This window comes from Aplysia californica, unplaced genomic scaffold (assembly GCF_000002075.1).
Source record: "Aplysia californica isolate F4 #8 unplaced genomic scaffold, AplCal3.0 scaffold00386, whole genome shotgun sequence".
Classification (NCBI taxonomy): domain Eukaryota; kingdom Metazoa; phylum Mollusca; class Gastropoda; order Aplysiida; family Aplysiidae; genus Aplysia; species Aplysia californica.
The window spans coordinates 469,836-493,137 of record NW_004797656.1 but is presented as its reverse complement, the minus strand read 5'-3'; the positions used below and the strand labels follow the sequence as shown (position 1 = coordinate 493,137).

Below are 23,302 nucleotides of genomic sequence, written 5' to 3'. Positions count from 1 at the left end.
ATATTAAGAAGACACGACTATCAAGTTAACAGCTACAATGATTTCAACGTTTTTTCCCCAGGGACATAAAAGAATTAACATCCAGATGCAGCACTTACCATCTTGTTTGATTTCTGTGATAAACATATTGCTCTCCTGGGGCGGTTTCCATTCTGGATTTGTGGTCTGCAAAGATTTTTTAATGGACATATATCACCAAAAGAGCCTGCGAACCATTTCATTAAAAAAAAAAAATTAAAGAAGGTGTCAAAATTAAAAATCTTGATCTTTGCACTTATGATTTTTCAATTACAAACTAGGAAGGAAATAACAAAACAAAACTGTATTGAAAGATGTCCCATGATTTCTTTTTTATTTGAATAAAGGATTAAACAGGAAATCCCCTGAAATTAACTTGGGTGATTGTGGAATAACCCTGACAATAAATATTAAAAGAAATACAATGTCACTTGTTCACCACAGTGAGTAAATTCTATGTAAAATAAAAGTCCCAATTAACAAGTATTATGTCAGCATCCATGAAAAGGCATGAAAAGACAAATGTTAATCCTTACTGCTTCGGCAGTGTGTCTGAAATATCACTTCAGTAAAGCAATATTTCTTGAACAGTGTTGGTCTCAAACTCCGATTAAACTGGGTTGTGATCTGATCTATAAACCAGATCCTTAACTACGTAAAAAACCTTTGTACATGTGATATTGTGAGATAACCATTGAGCAAAAATTATTTTTATATCTTTTGGCAGAAAACTTCTGTTGCTTAATTTTTTATTTAAAAAAAAATTCTTTAACGAAAAAGACAAATACATAAACAGTCATATGAAGTAATATGAAGCAAACTGATTCAGGGAGGAAAATATTTACCGTGAAGTGCATGAGAGACAACTCTATCTTGCCATTCTCAGCTTGCTGGGACCTGGACAGAGCCTCCGCTTTTGGCTTCACATTGGCCCACTGAGAAAGAAAACAAAAATAATACATTTTAAAAATATAACACTTTTACATGATGTTGGATTTGACTTTGAACATATCTTTTATGAAAAGGGAAAAGAGATAATATCTGGTACAGCAAGTCGAAAGAACCCCATTACGACAACAGAGGCCAGGGAGAATGAAAAAGGGAAGGAACCACAAATTTGAATGCCAGATTCACACAACCGTTTTATATGATAATTCTGCAGAAACTATAACAAACATAGTAAAACTTGGTCAATAGGACAAGCATGTTAAACTGGGGAAAAAAAAAAGAAGCATTGCAGAAAAGACTCTAAGCCAAGTCACATGTGTGAAGTCATAAAATGTAGCTATGGGTTTGAAAAGCCTACCTAAAAAGAACAGATAGAGGAGATGCTTCAACAAAAAAACACTACAGCTTGTAGGCACATACAACACATATTTGTCTGCCAGCCCAGAGATTGTCTACTCCCTCTGCTCTGAAGTTGTCCCAATATTCTAGCATTTTTCACTATTTTTTATTGCTATTGGCATATATCATCATGCAGCTTAAACATTTCCTTACAAATGAGATGAGGAATTTTAGTTGCTATAGCCAATTTCTTTTTATTTGCAAAGTATTAAACACAAGGATCCGCACTACTTTTTGGTTTCCCAGTTTTTAAGGAAGCCCATGCTTTTAGCTGAGTACTAGGCCAGGGCAAAATCGACTTTACTAGTCGACTGTGAGCCCAAGGTCGACGATGTGACCCTCATCTACTAGTCGCAGGTGACTCTCCACTCTCGGTTACCTAGCCTACCCTTGATCAAGAACAGCCTCCCCTGACCCCTGCCCTTCAACGGGGAGTCGTCAACGTTGGTGGTGGGGGCCGCGAAGTTTGAGTGGAGACAAAAAACGTTTTGATCAAGACCTAGGCCCTAGTGTGTGTGAGTGTGAATGTGTGAGAGTGTGTGTGTGTGTGTGTGTGTGTGTGTGTGTGTGTGTGTGTGTGTGTGTGTCTGTGCGAGGCTGGCTGGCCTGCTCGCCGAGCAGTGCTGGCGTGCCAGTCACAGTCACCGTCACTGGATCAATTACAGTACCAGTAAAACTAATGATTGCTGTCTTGGCTGTCTTCTGTTATTTTGTTAGCTGCACTGTAATATTAAAGTCTTCGTTCAAGTTCCAAGAGATCAGATTTGGTTTTGCAAAAACAGATGTAAATAATTATGAGATTAAAACAGTTGATTACACATAAATATGTAGGTTATATAAATTATTTTTAAGCTCAATTCTGATTTTTAAAACGAGTAAGATTAAATAAATTTAGCGCGGAAACAAACTTTTAAAGGGTAACAGTAACCCCACAACGTTTGTTATCCGAAACCGGAAGTCGAAGAGCTAAAAATAGAACTAGTAAGCCCAAAACCTATGACCCTGTCTTGGCTATAACAATAACAGCATAGGAAGTCGTAACTTCACTCTAAATTCAAGGTCAAAGTCACAGTAGACTTTTAGAGTTTGACGAGAACGTCGAGCCGATGTTCTTATTGGCCGACTTTGCCCTAGCTTACTGAGGATTTACAAATGTAACAAAATGCTTTTGACAAATGAATGATTTAAGCAGCATATTGTTAGGGGATCCTTCTAGGATTTGCATTATGAAAAAGGAGTGTCACCTTTTTGAAAACATAGAGCAACATACAAAAATGGCAACGAACTTTTGCATATATATATATGAAAGTATATGAAACAACCTATATCTTGAATAAAACCCCAGAAGAAAAGAGCCTATGTGCTGATGTAACCATAAGTCACTCAATGTTTTTGCTATTAATTTCAGCTACATGACAAAAGCTCATGCTCATGAAAGTCCCCTTGGCAGTCTGTCCATCAGGTACAAAAGTTGTCCTACCTGAGGATTTCCATGTTTCTTGATGTCCATCTGAGCAAACGAACACACATCACCAACACCGGCGACGTCGACCGTGAAACATCGGAAGAAATCCACAATCTGCATTGCTTTTGGTCGGAGTCCGAAGAAAAGCCAGAATGGAGTGATCAGGGGGCTGAACAGTTCTTCCAGGATGTACATCTATGTCCAAAAATAAAGACATTATTAGAATGCAATGCACCATTATGAAAAGCCTTCCTAGAGGGATAGGAATAAATTTATTGCTTGCTTTTTTTCCCCTTGCTCCATGAGCAGACATTTGTCACTGTAATGATAGAAAATCTTTTACAGCACCAGTTTGGACTGAACAGCGTAGAGAATTAAAAGAAGTGAGAAAGAGTTACATGCCAACAATCAAATTGAATGGGCTGAGGCATTTCAAGGATATTACTACATACTGTTTGTAATCCAAGGGTATGTGTTTTTGACAAACGGCCATACCCCGAAAAATGTCTGATGTAATGTTCTTGAAGCTCACCATCTTAATTCCTTCTTAAAAGTCCCTTTCAGTTTTGTTTAAATTCTTATTGCCTTAACAATTAAACAAGAGAACAAGAGAAATGTTACCAGTTTGTACTGAAAGAGCATGGAGAACTCGTCCCTGACTGTCGAGGTGTGAGCCTTCCCCTTCCAGTGGTCCGGCATGTAGTGGATCTGAGCCAGGATGCTCATCATCAGTCTCTCTGGACAGTAGACCTCATTCTGGGGACAAAGACATCAACACACTGGTCAACTTGTGCGTTTGTTTGTTGCAGTTTTTGTTAGAATTGGAATTTCTTTAACCCTTTGAGCCTTGACCTTCCGAAGCTACTGTGCCCCTCTGCCTGAGCTCCTGAGCGATTCACGCTATTATTACTCTCACATTAAAATCGTTGTCAGAATCACATTCCATACCCCACTCAGGGTAGTCCTCATCAATACCAGAATCTAATTTAGAAAGATCTTCAAAATAATCAATAACGCCCTTTGAAGCAAAACCGTTTTCCCCGTGGGTTTTGTCTCAGATGAGCCGGGTTGGGGATAGTGTCTCCCTCACCAGTGTACTAGTGGCTAGGCAAACAAGAAATGTTACGCGTCACAGGTCCAGGGCTCAAAGGGTTAACAGGACAGGGAAGAGCAGGGGCTGCTCATATATATATAAAGTCAGTGACCTCCTACAGACAGACAGACAGACTTGACTACAAAAAATGAACTCTAGGGAGTAATATGGAGCACCTCAACATAAAAAAGACCCAAAAATCCAGACATTCACTATAAAAACAGTAGGAATCTACCCACCTCATCAGGGATGAGAGACGAGCAAATTGTAGCCAGCATACCTGAAAGAGACACAAATAAGGCAATTAATCTCACAGGAAAACAATAGCCCTTTACAAATGCAATAAAAACATTCTAGCTTTGAGGAAAATGCCAATTTCATTTTCTTAATGTAAACTCAGGGGAAAATGAACTTGTTACTTCTGCTCTTAAGTTGATCTTATGTATCATATAATCAACACACAAGAAAAATGAAATTTGGTCATACTTTAATATACCAATCCCTCCCACTTCAGGGATCATGCCCTAGTGGAAAAAAACAACAAAACTTTGTGGTGTGAAACTTCGTGGTCCAACTTAAAAAATAGAGTGTTTTCATTAGGAAAAAGTAACGGCAACCCTTCAAGTCAACAAGTTCAAGGGAAACATACAATAGTAAAAGCTAGTGGTTGCGTATAACCCTCAAGCATGACTCGTACAGAGTATATCCCTTACCACAGACAGAAGCCACCGTGAACAGATGCTCCACCTTGGTGACATCATTGAAGTCCAGGACGCCCAAAATGAAGAGCACTGCGGCTGGGGCTCCAGCAAAGAAAGCGACATACCTAGAGGCCAATAGAAGTTCCTACATTAGGATTTTAATTCATTTCATCACGAGGGGACAATATGCACTAGAATGAAAAAAAAAGAGATGAGGTTGGTTTATTTGTACAGTAAAATAGCTCAAAAGGAAGAATGCATTGGATTTGCAAATTTAAAAAAAAATCTACATGGGAAAAAAACTATCTATAGATAAGTCAATATTTTGTCAATTATAAATACAGTAACTTCAATTTACTAGGTTTAATCCATAGAAGTGAAGCCTTTAACTTCTGTGATTTCCACATGAACAAAATAGAGCTATTGATTCTACTTGTAAGAAAATGCTTAGGAGTTAAAATAAAAAGCTAAACCTACTTCGCTACAAGAGTCACAGATGCTGAAGTGAAACTGTTCATGTACATCTTCGATGGTATGTATGCTCGGTTCAACCTGGAAAAAAATGAAGTAAAATCATTACAGAGTTGCAAAACCATCCTACATAGACTTAAAAAAAAAAGACTAGGTAGCTTAGAGTGTATTTTCACAACTTGGCAAATACTTAAGAATCATACATCTTAAAGAACAACTCATAACTGACTACCAGAAAGTTTGATTCACCATCAAACAAGTTATAACGGACTCTCATCGTTGTCCTGAGGTAAGATTTTCATTGAGCAATTGACAACAGTTTAAAAAAATAAAAAACAGAAGCTTGACCTATTTATGGCTATTTCTTCTAGTTACTTAGATATAACTAAATAACACTGATATCGTGCAACATCTAGAGGGGGAGGGGAGAGGCAGAGATAGAGACATACAGACAGACAGACAGAGAGAGAGAGAGAAAGTGAGAGAGAGAAGAGAGAGAGATAGAAAGAGAGAGAAAAAGAGCGAGAGAAAGAGAGAGAGATAGAGAAAGAAAGAGTGAGGGAGGGAGAGAGAGAGAGAGAGAGAGAGAGAAAGAGAGTGGGGTAAGGGAGAGAGAGAGAGAGAGAGAGAGAGAGAGAGAGAGAGAGAGAGAGAGAGAGAGAGAGAGAGACAGAGAGAGTATTTTGGTACAACTATATGTACCTATACTAAGCACTGTAAAAATGTTAAAAAAATTTCTCATAAAAGGAAGAGTGTAAAAGGCTTATCTTATCTTCCCCTTCAGCATTATCTCAAAAGGCGATGCAGCTTCAACACAGTGTGCAGCTGTCATTAAGTGGTTGGAGAGCATCAGTGATTGGAGACGTGTATTTTTCCTTCTTATCAATCCAACATTTTGATCTTTGGCTGTCTCACTCTTTCCTAGATTCATGTGTTTGGCATCGTGGTGAAATGGGGCACTCGTCAAAATAATAAAATTTAAAAAACCCAACATTTTTCGGCCCAATTTCTTTCTTTTTTTCTTTTGCTCAACACCTGTTATGTCCACTTAAAAACACATTTCTGTGGGGATTTTATGGACAAAAGTTGATCGATGGCAAAAAAAATGAAATTTGCAAGTTTCCAAGGACACTCAAGCTCGGAAGTCACAACATTTTGGCAGCCATATTTTCGTAAATTAAATTTTTGACACCAGGCAACCCCCCCACCTCCTTCAATCGCAGATGTCTCGACTTCTATTCAAGATAAACGGGGTTTTTTTTTTCGTCAAAAGCAAAACAAATCAACAAGCTTTAAGGTAGTACCAATAACTCCACATGCCCCAAAAATTGATGAACACTTGATTTCACTGTGTTGTGACACACATTAGTGTCAGGACAGAACCAAAGGGCTAATCTTTTACTCAATCAGTGACATGTATTTGAGAAATAAAACAGAAGTGATCATTTTTTTAAAAGCACTCTTTTCATGTGGAGCAAAACTCAAGCACTACAATAAAGGGAAAACCATTTACCTCGCATACAGTTCGTGATCAAGCTCATTGAAGTGCCGAAGGTATAAGCGACCATAGTTGGCCCTGAAATGATTGATGAAAAAAGAAAAAGTCAAAATTTTAGATCCTCATATGGATTAAGTAAAAAATAAAAATGAGAAATCAAAATAGTAGCTTGATCTTCAATCTTTCGTCAACGTCTACATTAGAAAGCTATAATCCGTCAGCATTATCACAATGGAATAGATACAAGTACTATTGAAGCAAATAATTACAATAACATGTTGGCTTGTTATTTACTTGGAATTAAAGATCAACAGCTCTAATCTTTACAATAAAAACAATATTTCAGCATCAATATGACAGAAAAAATGAAATTTCAAAGTCAGTATTATTATTTTTATTGAAACTTCAGAAACATGTTACATCAATATCGTATGGTACAGGCCCCATTTAATGTTGTTTAAAATACAGAAACATCATTCATGAAGCCAGACCTTCTAGTCTTAAATCCATCTCCATATATTTTTGTAACAGAATAAACAAAACCAGTAATTGGTAAGCATCCTGTTTAGGACTATTATTCTGTTTCCCACAATGAAAGATATGCTCAAGCTCTGGGAGCTGTGAAAGTCACAGCTGAGTTTTACTATAATTTTGAACAAACACCATGTACAACCGTACAGTTGATCCTTATCTCCAGAAAGAGCTTCTGACTCAATGGGTACCCACTTAAATTTCTCTAAAGACCTAACAGTCATTAAGGCACATACCACTGTCGGGATCCAAGAAAGCTTGGTGACCTCTTCACAAACTGGGCAAAAGAAAACAAGACAAATACAGTTTAAAAAAAAAAATTCATAAAAAGAAAATAACAAACAAATGTTTAAAAAAAATTAATAAATGGCTATCAGACATATGGCATCAAAATAAGAATACTGATAAATTTGAAATTATTCTGTGAGCAACATTTGAGAGAGAATGGAGCTGGAAAACTTTCTGAACAAGACGTCCACATCTAGAGCTAAAAGTGTGGCATTCACAATCAAAAGATCCTGGGTTCCATTCCTAACCCAACTAGTTAGGATCACCTAAGGCACTTTGCCCTATTCTCCTTGAAGGGGGTTCTCATGGTCTGGAGGTACGTGTTCGCCTCTCATTCAATAGGTCCTGGGTTTTAAATCTGACAGCGACTGAAAATGTTCTCCATTCACCTCCTTTCTTACTCTCTAACCATGTTCTGTCATCTGTTCTCGTCTCCACTTTCTGCCCTCTTCCTCCTTTCCTTTGCCCCCTCCTCTGGGCTCCTGACTCTTTCTGCAGCCCCTCTACTGCTACTCCTTGGCTCCTTCTTGCTGCTGTCTTTCAACCAAACCTCTGATCTTAGGGTAGGTAAGATTTAACACCTAGCCCTCTCAGATAAGAGCCAAAAATCTTGGAGATTATGTGTCTAAGTTGTATATGTTAAAGATCCCTTGGTGGTTCCAAAATCAATAAGAGTAGGCTTCGACAGCCACCTGGACAAAATTAAAAATGAATTCCTTCCAAACCGAAAATGCTTATTGTGTACCATGCATTCATATGGCCTTATGCAGTTGCGAGCGCCATAAAACACTTACCAAAAAAAACAAAAAACAACCCCCCCCCCCCTGAATCACTCAGTTGTACATGGTTACTTAACAACTGACAGGAACAAAATCAAGTGAATATAGCGGTGCTGTACCTCCCTTGTGGGATGATGGCAAAGTGGCAAGAGTTGGCCAGCCAATGCAGAGATGATGGTGCCTGTTTTGCCTTCTCTTTGACAGCACAAGATTTTACACAAGCCTCTCACTTGAACTTCAAAGCTGAAAGCACAAACCCATCCAAACATATCATTCCTTGTCAGCCATGATAAGCTGTCAAGGAGAAAACTGATTCTTTAATCAGCAGAACCACAGTCTTGTCTGCTATTCTTTGTAACTCTTTGCAAATTCCCCCCTCCCCCCCCCCCCCCCCCCCCCTCCCATCTTTCTTAGTGGAAGTCAATTACAACTTTTTCAATCTAGTCACACAGCTTTTAAGCATGTGGCCTAACCAGCATCTGTGGTGTACTGGTGAGGCTCTTAGTCACAACTATCCCCATCTATAAAGTTGTGTACTACATTGGCCGTGTCAGGCAGGGCCGAAGCAGCCCACCTCCTAAATAGTCGATGCCGGGCACAAAAAAGTGTCCAAGTACAACAATTTGACCCATTTTCCATGTATAACTGTGAGCACAAGGGTATTGTTTTTGTTCTGTTACTCTCACTCACCTCAGTATAGCGAAAGAAAAAGTAGATGATCTGGTAAAGGAAGATGAAGGGACACAGCACCAGATTCAGCACTGCCAACACGGCAATGTGAGTCGAAAGTCTGAGAACAAGATAAAACATTTATCATTTTATGAGGATCCACCTGTACATATGTGAAAACACAAAGCACAATCACTTACTTTTGAAATGACCTTAAAATGTCGCATAAAAAAACATACTCTTGAGTGAGAAAACTCTGAAATATTTGAACAAGGAAATGACCTTTTTGGATAACTGAAAAGGATAATACAGTAAAACATTATGCAAAGGCAATACAAGAACTTAGGTAAAGGGAAAGAAATACAATTTAATGGTTGAGAAGAAAAAAAAAAATGGGGAACTTCCTATGCTGAAAAAAGAAGAATGTAACTTGTCAAGGTCTTACTGTTCAGCAAGCTGTTTTCTCTTGTGATGACTCCTGTATTCTTCTCTCATCGTGTAACTGTTGAGGAAGATGGACCATGGACTCCCTGTGGTATGTAAGGAGAACATCCATTATTCGAAGTACTGAAGCCATAACTGAATCAACTAAAAGAGTTATATCTGTGAGCACTTTGTAGTATTAATTTCATGGTACTCTTTGTAGGAATTTGGACAAAATAATAATAATAATAATAATAAATAGCATTTGTATAGCGCATATCCCCGCTCAACAGCAGGCTCTATGCGCTTTACACAATATTATTACCCCAGCAGACCATAGAACACTCCAAAAACATTCTCAGCTTCCCGGGAAGCATACAGTGCAAGCAGCCGATTAAGCGCTCAAACACTAACAAACTGACAAGATCTTTCACTGTCTATAGCCGGGTACCCATTCCCACCTGGGTGAAGTGAGGAAAATTCGTGTAAAGTGCCTTTCCCAAGGACACAACGTCGGGCCCCTAACAGGATTCGAACCCGCGACCTTACGGTTGCGAGTCCGAAAGCCTAACCACCAGGCCACCGACACCACAAGTAAGCCCCCCTCCCCCCAGGTGTATGCACTCATTTCTAAAAATAGTAGGCTTACATCACTCTTTCCTTCAAAAGTCAGAAAAAAAGGTAAAACTTTTAGCAAATTCCCGATCAACAGACTTTTATGAAAGAACAAAGAAGTATTCCCTCCTTCACAACTCTCCCACAACAGGCAAGCATGCTCCAGTCTCAGTTAACAACTTACAGTACAAGAGGCAGTCCAGGTTGAATCTCATTCCGTGTGTAAGTAGAGCACTGAAAGATAAATCATATATGCTCATATTAAAATCTGGCCCTGTAAAAAAATGCGGAGGGGGAGTTTTGTCAGCGTATGACAGAGTAGTTTTGGTAAAGAAGAAGAAATAAACCTTAACAAAAAGCCTACCAATCATCTGGAACGGAAACGACAGCAGGGAAGTCTAAAAGTCACCGATCTTCCCTTTTTAAGTCCATATAAACAAATGTCAGCGTGTTACTTCGCTATTGACACAATGAAGAAAATTAGGAGTCAGGCTGCATTGACCCTGCCTATCAGCGTACAGCCGAGCTCTAAAGGATATTCCATCTCAACAGAAAGATGGTGATGCTCAATGAACCCTAAAAACTTTAATCAGCAGGTCAAAGGTCAACTTTTATGCAAATCATGAATCTCAAACTTAGAGCTTTTACGCAACATAAATGGTAACAGGGTGAAATGTTTCCATGAATCTGAGTACACCCTTAAGCATTGCAAAAATATACAATCTAAAGGCCAGGACTGTTCTAATATAAACACAAGCAAAAGATGTAGAGGCTGTGCACTTCCTCAAGTCATGAACTTCCTCGCCAAAAAAATTCAGTCAGAACTCACCCTAAAGTTAAACTAAATCATCTACCACAAGACCACTTTGTAGATAAATTGAATCAAACAGTCATACATGGATAACATTCGTTTTTTTACTTAGGTTTGGTGGGTGGTTGGCAGGCACTCTGGTGTGGTTTGCTCCAACCTTCCGTTCAGAAATCTATCAAACTATCTCTACTCCTTTTTTGTACGTTACTCCCTAGCAACAACTTTTATCTTTGGCACCTATATGACCTCTTTTTGTGTTGCATGCCTTGCAAAACTCAAACTAAAACTTAGGTTTGAGATGAAGAGAAGAACATCAACACAAGGATAATTGTGGTTGAAGTATAAATCACACATATTAACAATAATACATGAATAAGAAAGATGAAAATATGCACTTAAACTACCTATTGGAAGTCCGCGAAATGCTAAACTACCTATTGGAAGTCAGCGAAACAATTCTAAGAAATCTGAAAAGTAAAAAATAAAAAAAGAGAAGTGAAAGTTAATTGTAAAAGAACAAGACAAGAGTACGTACTGTTCTCCAACAAGAGGCATACGCATCTTGAGAGGGAGCAAATTTTTGTTCACCATGGCAACCAGATAGTTCTTGAAACGCAGAATTCTATGGTAAATATCTGAAAAGGACACAAAACGGTAAAATTAGATAATTGTAAATAATGTGCTAATAGCATTTATATTTTTTAAAATAGCACTCCAATACCCCTGCATACATTTTAAAAACCCATAAAAAGGACGATGTATAAATACTGAAGTGATGAGATAATGAGCTCATAACTTATCATTCAAGTATAACATTTCTTATCAAATTTCAGTTCCAATTACTACTTGGATTAAAACAAAATACTTCCAAAATCCTCTATGGCCAGTGCTAAACTTATAAAAAGAACGCATAGTTTTTTTTAAAAAAGCTTTTAAGTTGTAGACTTTATTACCGTAGATTGCAACTTCACTCACCAGTAGGCAAATTCTGCATCATAGCACATAAATACCTGAATTTATACCCATGGAGTTAGGTATACTCATAGGTATACTCAGACCGTTACAAGTTTACCAAATTTCCTTACCTAAGTGGGTGAGCTCCTGTTTGTGTATACAAATCTGCTCCTCCTTTTGAACTTCCAGTAAACGCGACTGGACCTCATGCCATGTCATGTTACTCAGCTCTCGCTAAAGTGAGCAAAAATAGGACGAGAGGGATATGGGTGGAGAAGGGAAAGGGAAAGGTACAAACATTATACAGCGTCTCAAATCTTCTTTCAACATATTCTAGAAGCAAAATTTAAGATCTTAAATCTGCCTCCAAGCTGATGAGATAAGAGTTAAGAAACTGGTGAACAAGTGGTCGACCAAAGGATTAATAAACTTTACCTTCATTAATCACAGGCATCCATCAGAAAAAAGGAGTACAAAAACAAACTTCTTTTCATTACCACAAAATGCATAGAGAGTTATGGAAAAGGCAAGAGAACAGGTCAGACTATCGTTGGTTGCTGTAAACTGTTGTGAATGCAACCAACTTTTTTTTGCACGCTCATATGACCTTATGTAGTTGCAAGCGCTGTAAAACTCTTACAAAACTAAACTAAGACTATTATTATCAACTCTTCAAGATTTCCAAGCTGTAATGAAGGAACATCTGGAAAAGCAAAAAACTGTTGCAGGTCTGTTTGTAAACTTCACGGGCAAGTGGAAGGTAGAGTATTCAACTGAATGGAATGAAAATTTTAATCTGTCCTTGAGAAACGTTACGCCAGGGTCCAATATATGGAGGTGGCAGGGCCCCACTTCTGCAAGACCTGATTTTTTCCTCAACAGACAGTTCTCTAAAACAACAAACAGTACATTCACGAGAAATACAATATTATAATGGGCAGTCTTAAAGAGGTAACATTGCCTGCAGACATACACCTTCATTCCTCCTTGCTCTCAACTGTCACACACCATGCTGAGTTTATCTTTATGCTAATTATAGACATGGGCTAGCTAAAATGTAAATATTCAATATTGACGAATGAAAATAACAGACCCATGAACAGGTGATTACTCTGAAATTCATTCAGAGCAGAGGCCCTCAAATATAGACATTCATTAAAAAAAGAAACCTTTGGCTACATTCTTGCTTACAGTCATGAAAGAAGAGTATGTTTAATGACTCAGTGTGCACAGCTGTAAGCTCATGCGGAAAGGTGTTAAGAAATTTTGTTTTAAGAATATACAGGATGTCCCAAACTCGATGACCACCAAAAAAAAAGGTGGAACATAAATTTTTTTTTTAAAAGAAAAAAAATACACTTTGAATACAGCAAAGTCCTTTGGTAGAAACATAAAGGCACCATCCAGAGAGACAGTTACACAATTCTTAACACAAAAAAGGAATCTGCATTACAACTGTTAGCTTTACAAAAGATGCTTCACATGGCCCCAATCAGAGGCAATGCATTTCTGTGTTCGGACTAAAAATATGCAGTATTCTGACAGTGCTACGGCGTGGTAGCTCTTACAAGATCTTTGTCTCACTTTTTCAGTTCCTCTCATTCATATCATCTTGTCTTTCTGTTTTCCAGTACACACAATTCACAGAAGTAACTTTTCTAGTCCCGTAGAAATGAGCCTCGTCGCAAAAGTGAACAAAGTGTAGAAAATTCTCCCTCTGTCTCACTTGTCTTCAAAACCCACAATTCATTGTTTTTCTCTCCAAAGCATTGTCTGCTGTTGTTATTCTTAGGTGGACAAAAATGTAATGTACCTTCATTTTCAAGTCATGGTTTAAAATTCTGTAAATTGGGGTCTTTGAAAAGCCTTCTTTACTGCTACATCCCCGAACAGACCTCTTTGACATTGTCGCTTTTTGGACTTGAATTCAGCGTATTTTCTAACATAGAGAGCCTTTTCTAGGTTACTCCAAAACATGGTTAACGCACCATCAATTCAAATTTGAGCATAAAATATGGCGTCTGGATGATCAAACATAATTTATTTCAAATTTGGTTGCGGACCCGTTAAAAAAATTGGAAAAGTTCTTATTAAAAGTTTTCTCGCAGTCATTGAGCCTGGGACAGAAGTCTACGTAGGGTATATGAACCAAGACTAGACAATTTATAATTGGGGAAGGGGAGGGAGGGAGGGAGGGAGGGAGGGAGAGAGAGAGAGAGAGAGAGAGAGAGAGAGAGAGAGAGAGAGAGAGAGAGAGAGAGAGAGAGAGAGAGAGAGATTGATTCTATCTTCTCTGATCAATGAACTGAAAGATACACACATGCAGTTAAAGTTGAGCAACTTACTGTTTCAATATTGAGAGCACTGATGAAGAAATTCCTTGTCCTCAAGTAATTACTAAAGTTCACCACCATTTTAATAGTGCGCCCAATGAAGAACAAACAGCAGAGAACTAGAAGAAGCCAGGTCCAAAAGTCAAACCTGAAATATAAATATCAACAATGATGACATGACAAATAATGAACAAAAAGAAATTAAGAATAGAAATAAGCTGATTTCAGATATAAATATAAACAAACAAAAAATAGTATGTCGAAACAGAAAAAAATTGTTTGTCTTAATGAAAGTTTTACGGAAGTTGCAACACTATTAGGACATATAAGTGCTGAAGATTAGAGTGTTACAAGAGAGTAACAAATACAAAATTGAAAGAGGAGAGATAAGGACGATAGAATGCTTGATAGGAAAGAAGGAGTAGACCACGCCAGAGCACCCACCAACCACCCACAAAAAACCCCCTGATTTAAGCATTAAATGAGGCCTCATTATCTTAATTTATTCTCCACTCGAACAATCTTGTTGATCTGTCTCACTTAAGTTCATGATACTGTAAACTCTATGGTTGATCCATCCTTGTATAATCTTTTTTGACGTTATAATTGAGAACAAATGGTATGGTCTCATAGATGTATATCATTCTTTTCAGTAATCATTCAGATCGAGTAATATTTGAGAAAGAAGTAAGGTAAGAACAGTTTACCAACATTTCTTTAAAGTTATTGGGTACGAAGCACACCAAATAATGCATAAAGGAAGAAAGGAAATCATTTTGACACAGCTTAAAAACTAAACAAAGACCTGGCCAGCATCAGAGTGAGTCATAAGGTGGCACAGGAAAAGCTGTACTTGAATGTTTTGGGAGACCCGAGGCACCCTTTGCACGACAACCTAAGCAACATCAAAGGAAATAGGATCAAACAGGGCAGCTCATGGATGGCAGAAGCTGAAGACTCCTTCAGGAAAGTTTGTGGCATCGATGAAATATGCAGTGGAAAGGAATGGCTTGAACCGGGCCCCGATTGCAGAAGCCTGGCCAACGTTCACATCACTATGGGTCGTGAAAGACGGGAATGTGCTGCTGTCATTAACGACAATGACGTACGACAATTTTTTTTTTATCCCTTGCCTATTTATATGAGATTGACGCCATCTGATTATTTTTTTAAAAGTGTGTATGATGGTGTCCAATAGTGTATTACGTGCATACTTAGTATAACAAGTAACAGTTACAGCAGAGAGAGATTCCAGGATTTCAGATGTAAGTCATTGATCTGAGAGCGGTGATAATTTTGGAAATAATGGTGGTGATGAGTGAAGGCGAGGGATTGCTCTACTCCACTGAGTCACGAACATACGACAGTTAATTGAGGAGCACTCTAAGCCAGAGGACCTAGTGATCTACAGGGATGGATCAGTCAGGAGGGGTGAGAGAAGTGGATGGGGTTTTGCGGTGTGCAGTGGGAACAAACAGGTTCATAGCATGTCAGGGGCCATAGAAAGAACAACTTCCACCAAGAAAATGGAGATTGAGGCCGTAACAAGAGCGCTTGGCTGGCTTCAAAATACAAGACCAAGAACTACCCATCTCATTATTGTCACAGACTCCCAGAGCATCCTGCGAAAAGGCTGCTTTGGAGGGAACGGATGAACCCAATACAACACTCATCACTTAGAGCCATCACATGGATATTCTGACCTGGGCACTCTGGAGTGAAGGGTAATGAGGAGGCTGACAGGCTGGCCGGCAGTGACGTGGTTGATGGCGAGAATAAACACGGAGAAGTATGTTTCCAAAAATTTTTAAAAAGAGACCAACCTGGAAACGCAGGTGCCGAATGGATACGTGATATCGTCGAAAGTCTTCTTGCGAGTGGTGTTGTGTGGGATTTCATCAAACAGCTCTGGGTAATTAACACACCAGCCCAGATATGTCATGAAAGTCACAATAAATACAAATTGTCTGTGGAAGTGGAAAAAAGATAACATGAAGTGACATATAAAAAAATTTACCTTACAATGTTCGCTGTTGTATTTTCTCCAGCAAAGTTGGTCCACACAAACATGTTTTGGTACCATTACAAACAACTGCCAATACTCTTTGTACTTCAAGTACCCTACACTTCTTTTAGCTGTAAGATGATGTTTGAGAATACAACAAGCAAATCGCCAAATCAGGGGCATAATTGTTATATTTCTGCTTGGAAAGCAAGGACAAGAACCACCTCCAGAAACAATTTTTTCAAAGCATAACATTCAGTTGACCATTAACAGTACTGACAGCTACTCCAGCTATTTACAGAACACATCACTGAACATGACTCCCTAAAGGTGTTTTCTGAAGAAAGGATAAAAACCATAGTGGGGATGTTAAAGTCTTTATATATTTCCTAGGCTGGCCATGACACTATCAAGTATCTGATACACAAAAATATTCTGAATTTGTTTAAAAAAATGACAATTTCAGTTGGTGACAAGATGATATTACTTGCAAACTTACATGATGCAAAATGAATTTATCCTGTTCCTATTCCATTGCAAACTTAGCAAAACTTATCCCAAAAATTGTTTTTTTAATATTATATATATATATATATATATATATATATATATATATATATATATACATATTTACCCTCTTATTGGGGCATGGGGGGGGGGGGGGGGAGTCCTTGTACCCTCTAAAAAGGCATCAATTTATCCATCTACTTCCACATGAAGAAACTAAAAAAAATGTAGCCAGATTTCTGCCTCTTTCAAACTTCTGCAGAGTTATCAAACACACTTTCACCTTAAGATTGAAAACTACCAATGAATTATTAAACACTTACAGCAACTGCAGGCTTTCTGACAGGACCATATTTTGAAAACCATGGCGCTGGTGGTAGTCATAGACATTCACAAAGAATTTATCCAGGTCATCCACATGATTCCATTGAGCTGGAATAGGATAGGCAAAAAAACAAAATTTACTCATTGCCTTTATTCTTCTCTTGCACAAAGGAGACATGGCACCTTTAGCGATGAAATAGAGTGAAACATAACATGATTCCCATGAATTCGTGTTCACAAAAACGGAGTCAACACTCCAAACAGTGTCTCTCTCTTAACTAAATTCTCTTACCCAACAACAAACTGTACTATGTGAACAAGCAGATTCTCCACAAACTCTGCACATTTTCATGGATTATTTTTGATGATTCACCAAGTTTACAGTTCAAAAAGATGTAAAATGGAGGATTTCTCTCGTCTTGTTTCCTCCAGAGCTCCAACCACCCTTTGTGACGTCATAAAATAATCTACAACCAAGTCACATAAAAATCCTATGCTTGGCATGAGAGCAAACATTTTTATAGACGACTTATACTTATAATGCATATTGCTTATATTATTGAAGTCCATGTCTTAGCCGTAAAATAGCAACTTTCATTATTTTCTGTTCAATCTCGTAATGACACAGCTTCAACTAAAATTATAACTGATTACATAACAAAAATGCTGTTCACTGAACTGAAAACATAGTCACTTGTCTGAACTCTATAAGACATTATGAATGAAAAATTAACAAGGCGCACAAAAAGGAATTCGAGCAAAACTCACATTTATTGGTATCTGGACTCATGTGAACCATAAATCCCTGCTCTTCGTGAAAGTTGATCTCACTGCCCTCTTCTTCATCGTGCTGGGAATGCTCTCGGTCAAGCAGAGGTATATTTTGCCTCTGGTCTAGGGACTGATATTCAATCTCTTCAGAATCTGATGCCATCTTTATTAGTATAAGTTCTTACCTACATGGGGAGAAAAAGAAACGAACACTTTGCTCATACTTTAGACGAAGCAATTGCAGGTTTATTCTTTCATTAATTTATGTAAGAAAGAAAATCAGCAAACTTGCTGGAACAATCAGAGAAAAACAAAATGAATCGACAAGAAAGACCTCTGGCGAATGGAACTACTCCATTTTAGAAAAAAAATTTCCCGGCCTTATATCCCACTTGAATCCAGGATTTTGTAACCATTTTCAAAGTGATTTTTTTAAAAAGATGACAGAGCTAGGACAAAGAAAAGAGGAGAAATATAAGATTAAAAAATCATAACATGGCTATGTACAGTTGTCTTTCCAGTGGTGTCAAGGACAGGGATTGTAGGGTAACTGTAACATAAACCAAGGTGGGATGAAAGAGATCTCTACAGACTCATTTCATTGTCGAATTAAGAAGAAAAAAAAGAGGCGCATGTGAGGGGGGGGGGGGGGGGCAACTTATTGGCTGCTGGTTTGACACTTGCAAAAAACAAAAGAAACAGGGGACTCGTCACAAGCCCTTGATCCTGATTGTACAGCACTACACTACATTGCAACTAATTGTCTCCAGTTTCAAACTAGATCTGTTTTCGTTTTATGTTAATTAAAAAGAAAATGATCACATTGGCCTAAACCATCACCCCTAACATAAAGTTGCAGGATTTTTTTAACACCATGTCCAACTAATGTTGGCCTTACTCCCAGCTAATGTTTCTAGGGGCACAGTGGCATAGAGCAATAACATGAACTCTGTGCACAGAGTTAGACAGCTGCATGTGACATAGTGGGGTAGACTGTCAGGATCTGACTTTTCCTTACTTATACACTGGGAAAGTGGGGATGGGTTCGGAAGGCTAGCTGAAAGGCAAATACTTTTTTTTTAAATATCTGAATCAGGGGTGGGGTATTAAGATTGTATTTTTGAAAAATTGACACCAAAAAGTTTTAAAACCTTAAGGGGGGTTGCTACAAAATAAGTATATCTCAGCCAATACCACTCCTAATATTGCCATGGAAATGGCGGCAATATGGGATTTTAGAGACATAATGTGGTACCATTTTCTCACCTCATTTACAAACAGATTAGGTTCGTATTTAGCATGCACACTTAAAAGACAAAGATCACACTGTCTGTGAGAGGAATTTTTGATATCTGATTTAGTTTTTATTTTATGGCAGTTTCAATTCCGGCTGTAAAGAAATAGTAGAAAAACTGGAAAAACCCAGCTTTTCAAGCTCACAAATTAAGAACCAATACATTTATTAATAATTCCTCTTATAAAAAGCTAGATTTGTATGGTTTTAACATCCTGTGAAAGTTTCATTGAAATCGAGTAGAAAAATAGTACCAACCGTGAAAAAATGGTGTGCTTTCTTTTTCTTTTCTTTTTACAAACTTGACAAATGTTATCTTAAACAGACTCGACCCTACACTCTAAAATCCCCCCTAACACCACTTTAGGGTCAGGGAGGCTTGTGTACCTTTCTAGATATTGTTCAGGACATGTCCAGGAATTTTAAAGAGTAACTATCTCATTTTGTGTAATTTGGCCCTAAACCGGAATTTCTTGCTGCTGTAACCCCCCCCCAATAAAAATAATTCCACCATTTATTCATAATGATGGATAGCCCTCTGATTTCCTGGCTTTCTCCCGCATATTTTCTTTTTCAGTCATTTTCATGGTGTTTCTGCGACAGCGAAATCTGAAAACAAAATTCCTGGCCTTTTCCCCATAGAGTGGGAACCCTGTGAGATATGTAGGAGCAAATACTAGACATTGTATGAGATCTACCAAGGAAAAAAAACAACAGAGATTGACTCTTATTTAATTAGTTTTCCAACAAAAAATAATTTATTGCAGTAGTTAAGTACTATCCTGTGAACTTCCAGAACACAATGATATTTATGCAAAAAAGCTAAAAGGCTTTGTTATATAATACTCACTATTTGGTATACTGAATTACTTCAATACTATAGTGATATTGTTGATTTTGCTGAGAACTACCGTGGGGGTGTGTTAATGATGTTAATCAATTATGAAAATACCAATCTAGATCTATCTTTTATGGCTTTCTTTATAAAGTGTTACGAATAAATGAATGACCCCCTCTCATAAGCTGATAAGTCATATGAGTAGTTGCACTCATTTAAATTACCTTTCAGACGTTCTGGTTATGAATGATCTGGGGTTCGAAAGGAAATAATAAATAATATAGGAAAATTTTCGAATTCTTTCAAATAAGCATATATAATATTTCTATCAGATAATGTCATTTTGTATTTTTTTTAAATCAAGCTCTTTTGAAAGATTTTGTAACGTGAAATAGAAGTCTTGTTTCCTGGCTATCCTTTTGAGCTCCTCATGTCTAAGTGGGTCAATTTGTTCTCTAATTTTATTGGGACGAAAATATAGGGGGGGTCTGAATAACGGCAGCCTTTTTTGATAGGAAGTAATGAAAAAATGGAAACAAAAGACTACCCATTACAATAAAACAACAGACTAAAAAAACAAACAACTGAATCAACTAAGGTCTAATTTCATCACACAGAGCTGCTTTTATCTTATTCCTGCACATACAGGTATAGAGTAGAGACAAATACAAAAAGGCTGAACGATTCAAGACCGAGCATCTCTGAGAGCAGTCTTTTTGTTTTTCTAAGTTTTTACGGTGCTCGCAACTGCATGAGGTCATATGAGAGCGCTCAGTAGAGCTGTAAATTTCCCCATTCAGAATTCAGGGTGTAACAGTCTAAGTACAGCACCATTTTCTTTCCAGGCAGAACATATTTTTAAAAAGGAATCTTGACATCTAGTTGAAGGCTAAGAGTATTTATAAAAATAAATCTTCTCTTTGTTTTGATATATAATAGTATAGCAACATTTAAAAATGCTAATAAAGGATACCCCCCCCCCCCCAAAAAAAACCCAACAAAAAACGTAGCGTTAATTGCGACAGAGTGACACTGTGACAACTAAAGCAGCGTTAATTGCGACAGAGTGACTCTGTGACAATTAAAGCGACATTATTTGCGACAGAGTGACTCTTTGTTTTAGTAGTAATAGTAGAGGTTTTACGGCGCTTGCAACTGCATAAGGTCATATGAGCGCCAGAAGATTAGAGGAATTACAAAGGAGCAACAAACATAAAAAAGAAGAAGGGGAGATAAGAAGGATAGATGTTTGATAGAAAAGAAGAAGCAAACCACACCAGAGCACCCGCCAACCACCCACAGAGTGAGTCTGTGACAAAAAAAAGAAGTTTTAAAAAAGAAAAAAGAAAAACAAACACACACACGCACTCACACACACACACATACAATTACACATACACACACACTCACAAACACACCGAACACGCTTTGGCCTTATGCCCGCGCTCACACACGCACACACCAAACTAAGAATCAAAGACAGTCGCAGCTTCTTTCTGGCTGTGTCTGATGTTGCCCTTAGTGGTTTTTGTCGCTGTTGTTTGCTGCTGATGTTTTTAATATTTGTTGCCTCCATATTTGCGCTGTCTATAAATGCGTACAAATGAATTCAACTCTAATAACCGTACAGAAAGTCTTTGTAGATTTTTGCCACACACTTCAAGTTCGCCTTCTCAACTGTTTCAGATGATTTCTTCCTGGCAACAAAATTTTCATCTTTAAATTTAGCAAAAGCTTTGTCAAATTCATCGTAAGATTTGAATGCCTGCTCTAGAAAGCCTCCCTTGTCAGGCGGAGATTAGATAACTAGGCCTACGACCACCACGCTGACGCTGGGAAGTGAAGCGGAAATGGTAGATCTAGATCTAGATCTAGATGATGTTAGATTCTAGTCTTATCATCAACATTAAAAGAGCTGTGTGCTCACTCTGTTACAATTAACGCCGCATTTAAAATTGTCAAAGCGTCACTGTCGCAATTAACACTACCACTTAAGAAGTGGAATTTCTTCCATCAGTGGTTAACCATCTAGATCTAGATCTACAGCCTAATATTTCCATCCATACAAAATAAATACACACACCATGTGTGTTTACTGTTGTAACTCTAATGTAATAACAATAATACAGCCATTTTAACGGGACACACTGAAAAGGCCACCTCTATTCTCACCCGGAGTGAGAATAGTGCAGGCGAGTCTTGTGGCTATTCTCACCCGGTGCGCGTTCACCAAATTTTGCGTTCACCCTAAACCACAGAATTCTACACTGTGATAACAGAAAAATTGTAGAATTCTGTGCCGTGAACAAACGTTCCATTACAACTGTAGCCTACTAAAAGCGTACAATTTTGTCTGTGGGCAGTGGAGAGAGAGAGAAAAAGAGAGAGAGGAGTAGCGCGAGAATTTCCGGGCAAAACAAAATGGCGACCCGCGTAGTTCGGCTCGATTCGAAAAGTTAAATAGCGTAGCATCTTTGTAGACAACCAAATTAATTTACTTTTGTGTTTTAACATCATTTTTTAACTTTGTTTTGGTCAATTTGATCGTCCACACAGATAGACAGTATTCAAAAAGAGACAGAGAGAGAGAGAGAAGAGGGGAGGAGTTGATCTTGCGAGAACTTCCGGCGGGTGAGAATAGCCACTTTCCACTGAAAAACAAAACTAGGTGTAAATATTGGCGACTATAACTGTTAGGCCTCAATTTGGGCTAAATAAAGAAGTAAAATTATCAACACATTCTTTTCATGATGTAACGGGTTGGCTGGCGCTGGCGTGGGGTGGCAACCCCTCAAACTAGGTTATTCATGCGAGTCCCAGTTTGTCGAGGTGTTGTTGCGTGATGACTGTTACCTTTCTTCAGTTTCAATTCTGAAAAATCATGCCAAGGCGTCTAGGAATCAAATACAATGTACATCTAAAAGACGAATATTGAAGAAAACTATCACATCCTTAGCCTTAGCCACATACCCGAGATTACGCCATACATCAGAGTATTTGAAACATTACGTCTCATGGGTTAACAGTTGTGCATCTCGTCAACTCGGGTTGGCAAGATTATTATGGTCTTTCTATTACTTCTTCGCAGCTGATCAAAACAAAGATTCGCTTCCGCAGAAAATGGCCCAAGACTCGGGCTCGGGCCTGAAATCAACAAAGGTAAATAAATCAGAACTATGATTGATACAAAAATTTCTTTGAAATTTAGTATTTCATCATCCTCAGGACTAATACAAAGATAATTATTTAATTTTATTCATCGGAAGCGCAAACAAAATAAAATCTCAATTCGGCTTCACCTGTCCTGTGAACAGCGGACTAACCTGTCACTTAGCCTGTTGAAGATGGATTCTATCCTGCGTCAACAGTATTCGAAACAGGCATCAATTAAAATTTAACATCAATACAAACTTTTTGCTGGATGGGCAAAGAAATTGCCAAATCTGTTGTTTTTTTCCACTCCTCTGATGGCAATAGGCCCTTGTCTTTGTTTCCAAATATTTTTTTCATATATATGAAACAGAATCTTGGCCTAATACACATTATTCTGCACGGATTTATAGCCGT

At 38.0% G+C, this 23,302-nt stretch overlaps 1 protein-coding gene across 2 annotated transcripts in view; it reads right to left on the bottom strand.

Annotated features, from left to right (window-relative positions):
- LOC101847890 (autophagy-related protein 9A) overlaps positions 1–23,151 on the bottom strand; it is a 29,045-nt gene extending 5,894 nt beyond the window's left edge. The window contains exons 1-19 of one of the 2 annotated variants that reach the window (XM_035971151.1): positions 23,059–23,151; positions 17,601–17,788; positions 16,832–16,940; positions 15,820–15,963; positions 14,009–14,144; positions 11,795–11,897; positions 11,245–11,344; positions 10,083–10,132; positions 9,306–9,390; positions 8,882–8,981; positions 7,361–7,401; positions 6,609–6,671; positions 5,102–5,176; positions 4,637–4,749; positions 4,163–4,203; positions 3,452–3,586; positions 2,846–3,025; positions 864–953; positions 99–165 (exon numbers count right to left, since the gene is read on the bottom strand). In XM_035971151.1, the coding sequence (XP_035827044.1) occupies positions 99–165; positions 864–953; positions 2,846–3,025; positions 3,452–3,586; positions 4,163–4,203; positions 4,637–4,749; positions 5,102–5,176; positions 6,609–6,671; positions 7,361–7,401; positions 8,882–8,981; positions 9,306–9,390; positions 10,083–10,132; positions 11,245–11,344; positions 11,795–11,897; positions 14,009–14,144; positions 15,820–15,963; positions 16,832–16,940; positions 17,601–17,766 (1,798 nt within the window). In that variant the 5' untranslated portion in view covers positions 17,767–17,788; positions 23,059–23,151. Of the gene's footprint in view, positions 1–98; positions 166–863; positions 954–2,845; positions 3,026–3,451; positions 3,587–4,162; positions 4,204–4,636; positions 4,750–5,101; positions 5,177–6,608; positions 6,672–7,360; positions 7,402–8,881; positions 8,982–9,305; positions 9,391–10,082; positions 10,133–11,244; positions 11,345–11,794; positions 11,898–14,008; positions 14,145–15,819; positions 15,964–16,831; positions 16,941–17,600; positions 17,789–22,705; positions 22,929–23,058 lie in introns of those variants that run through there. The other variant, XM_005103688.3, reaches the window with a different exon arrangement.
- Between the last annotated feature and the right edge of the window lie 151 nt (positions 23,152–23,302).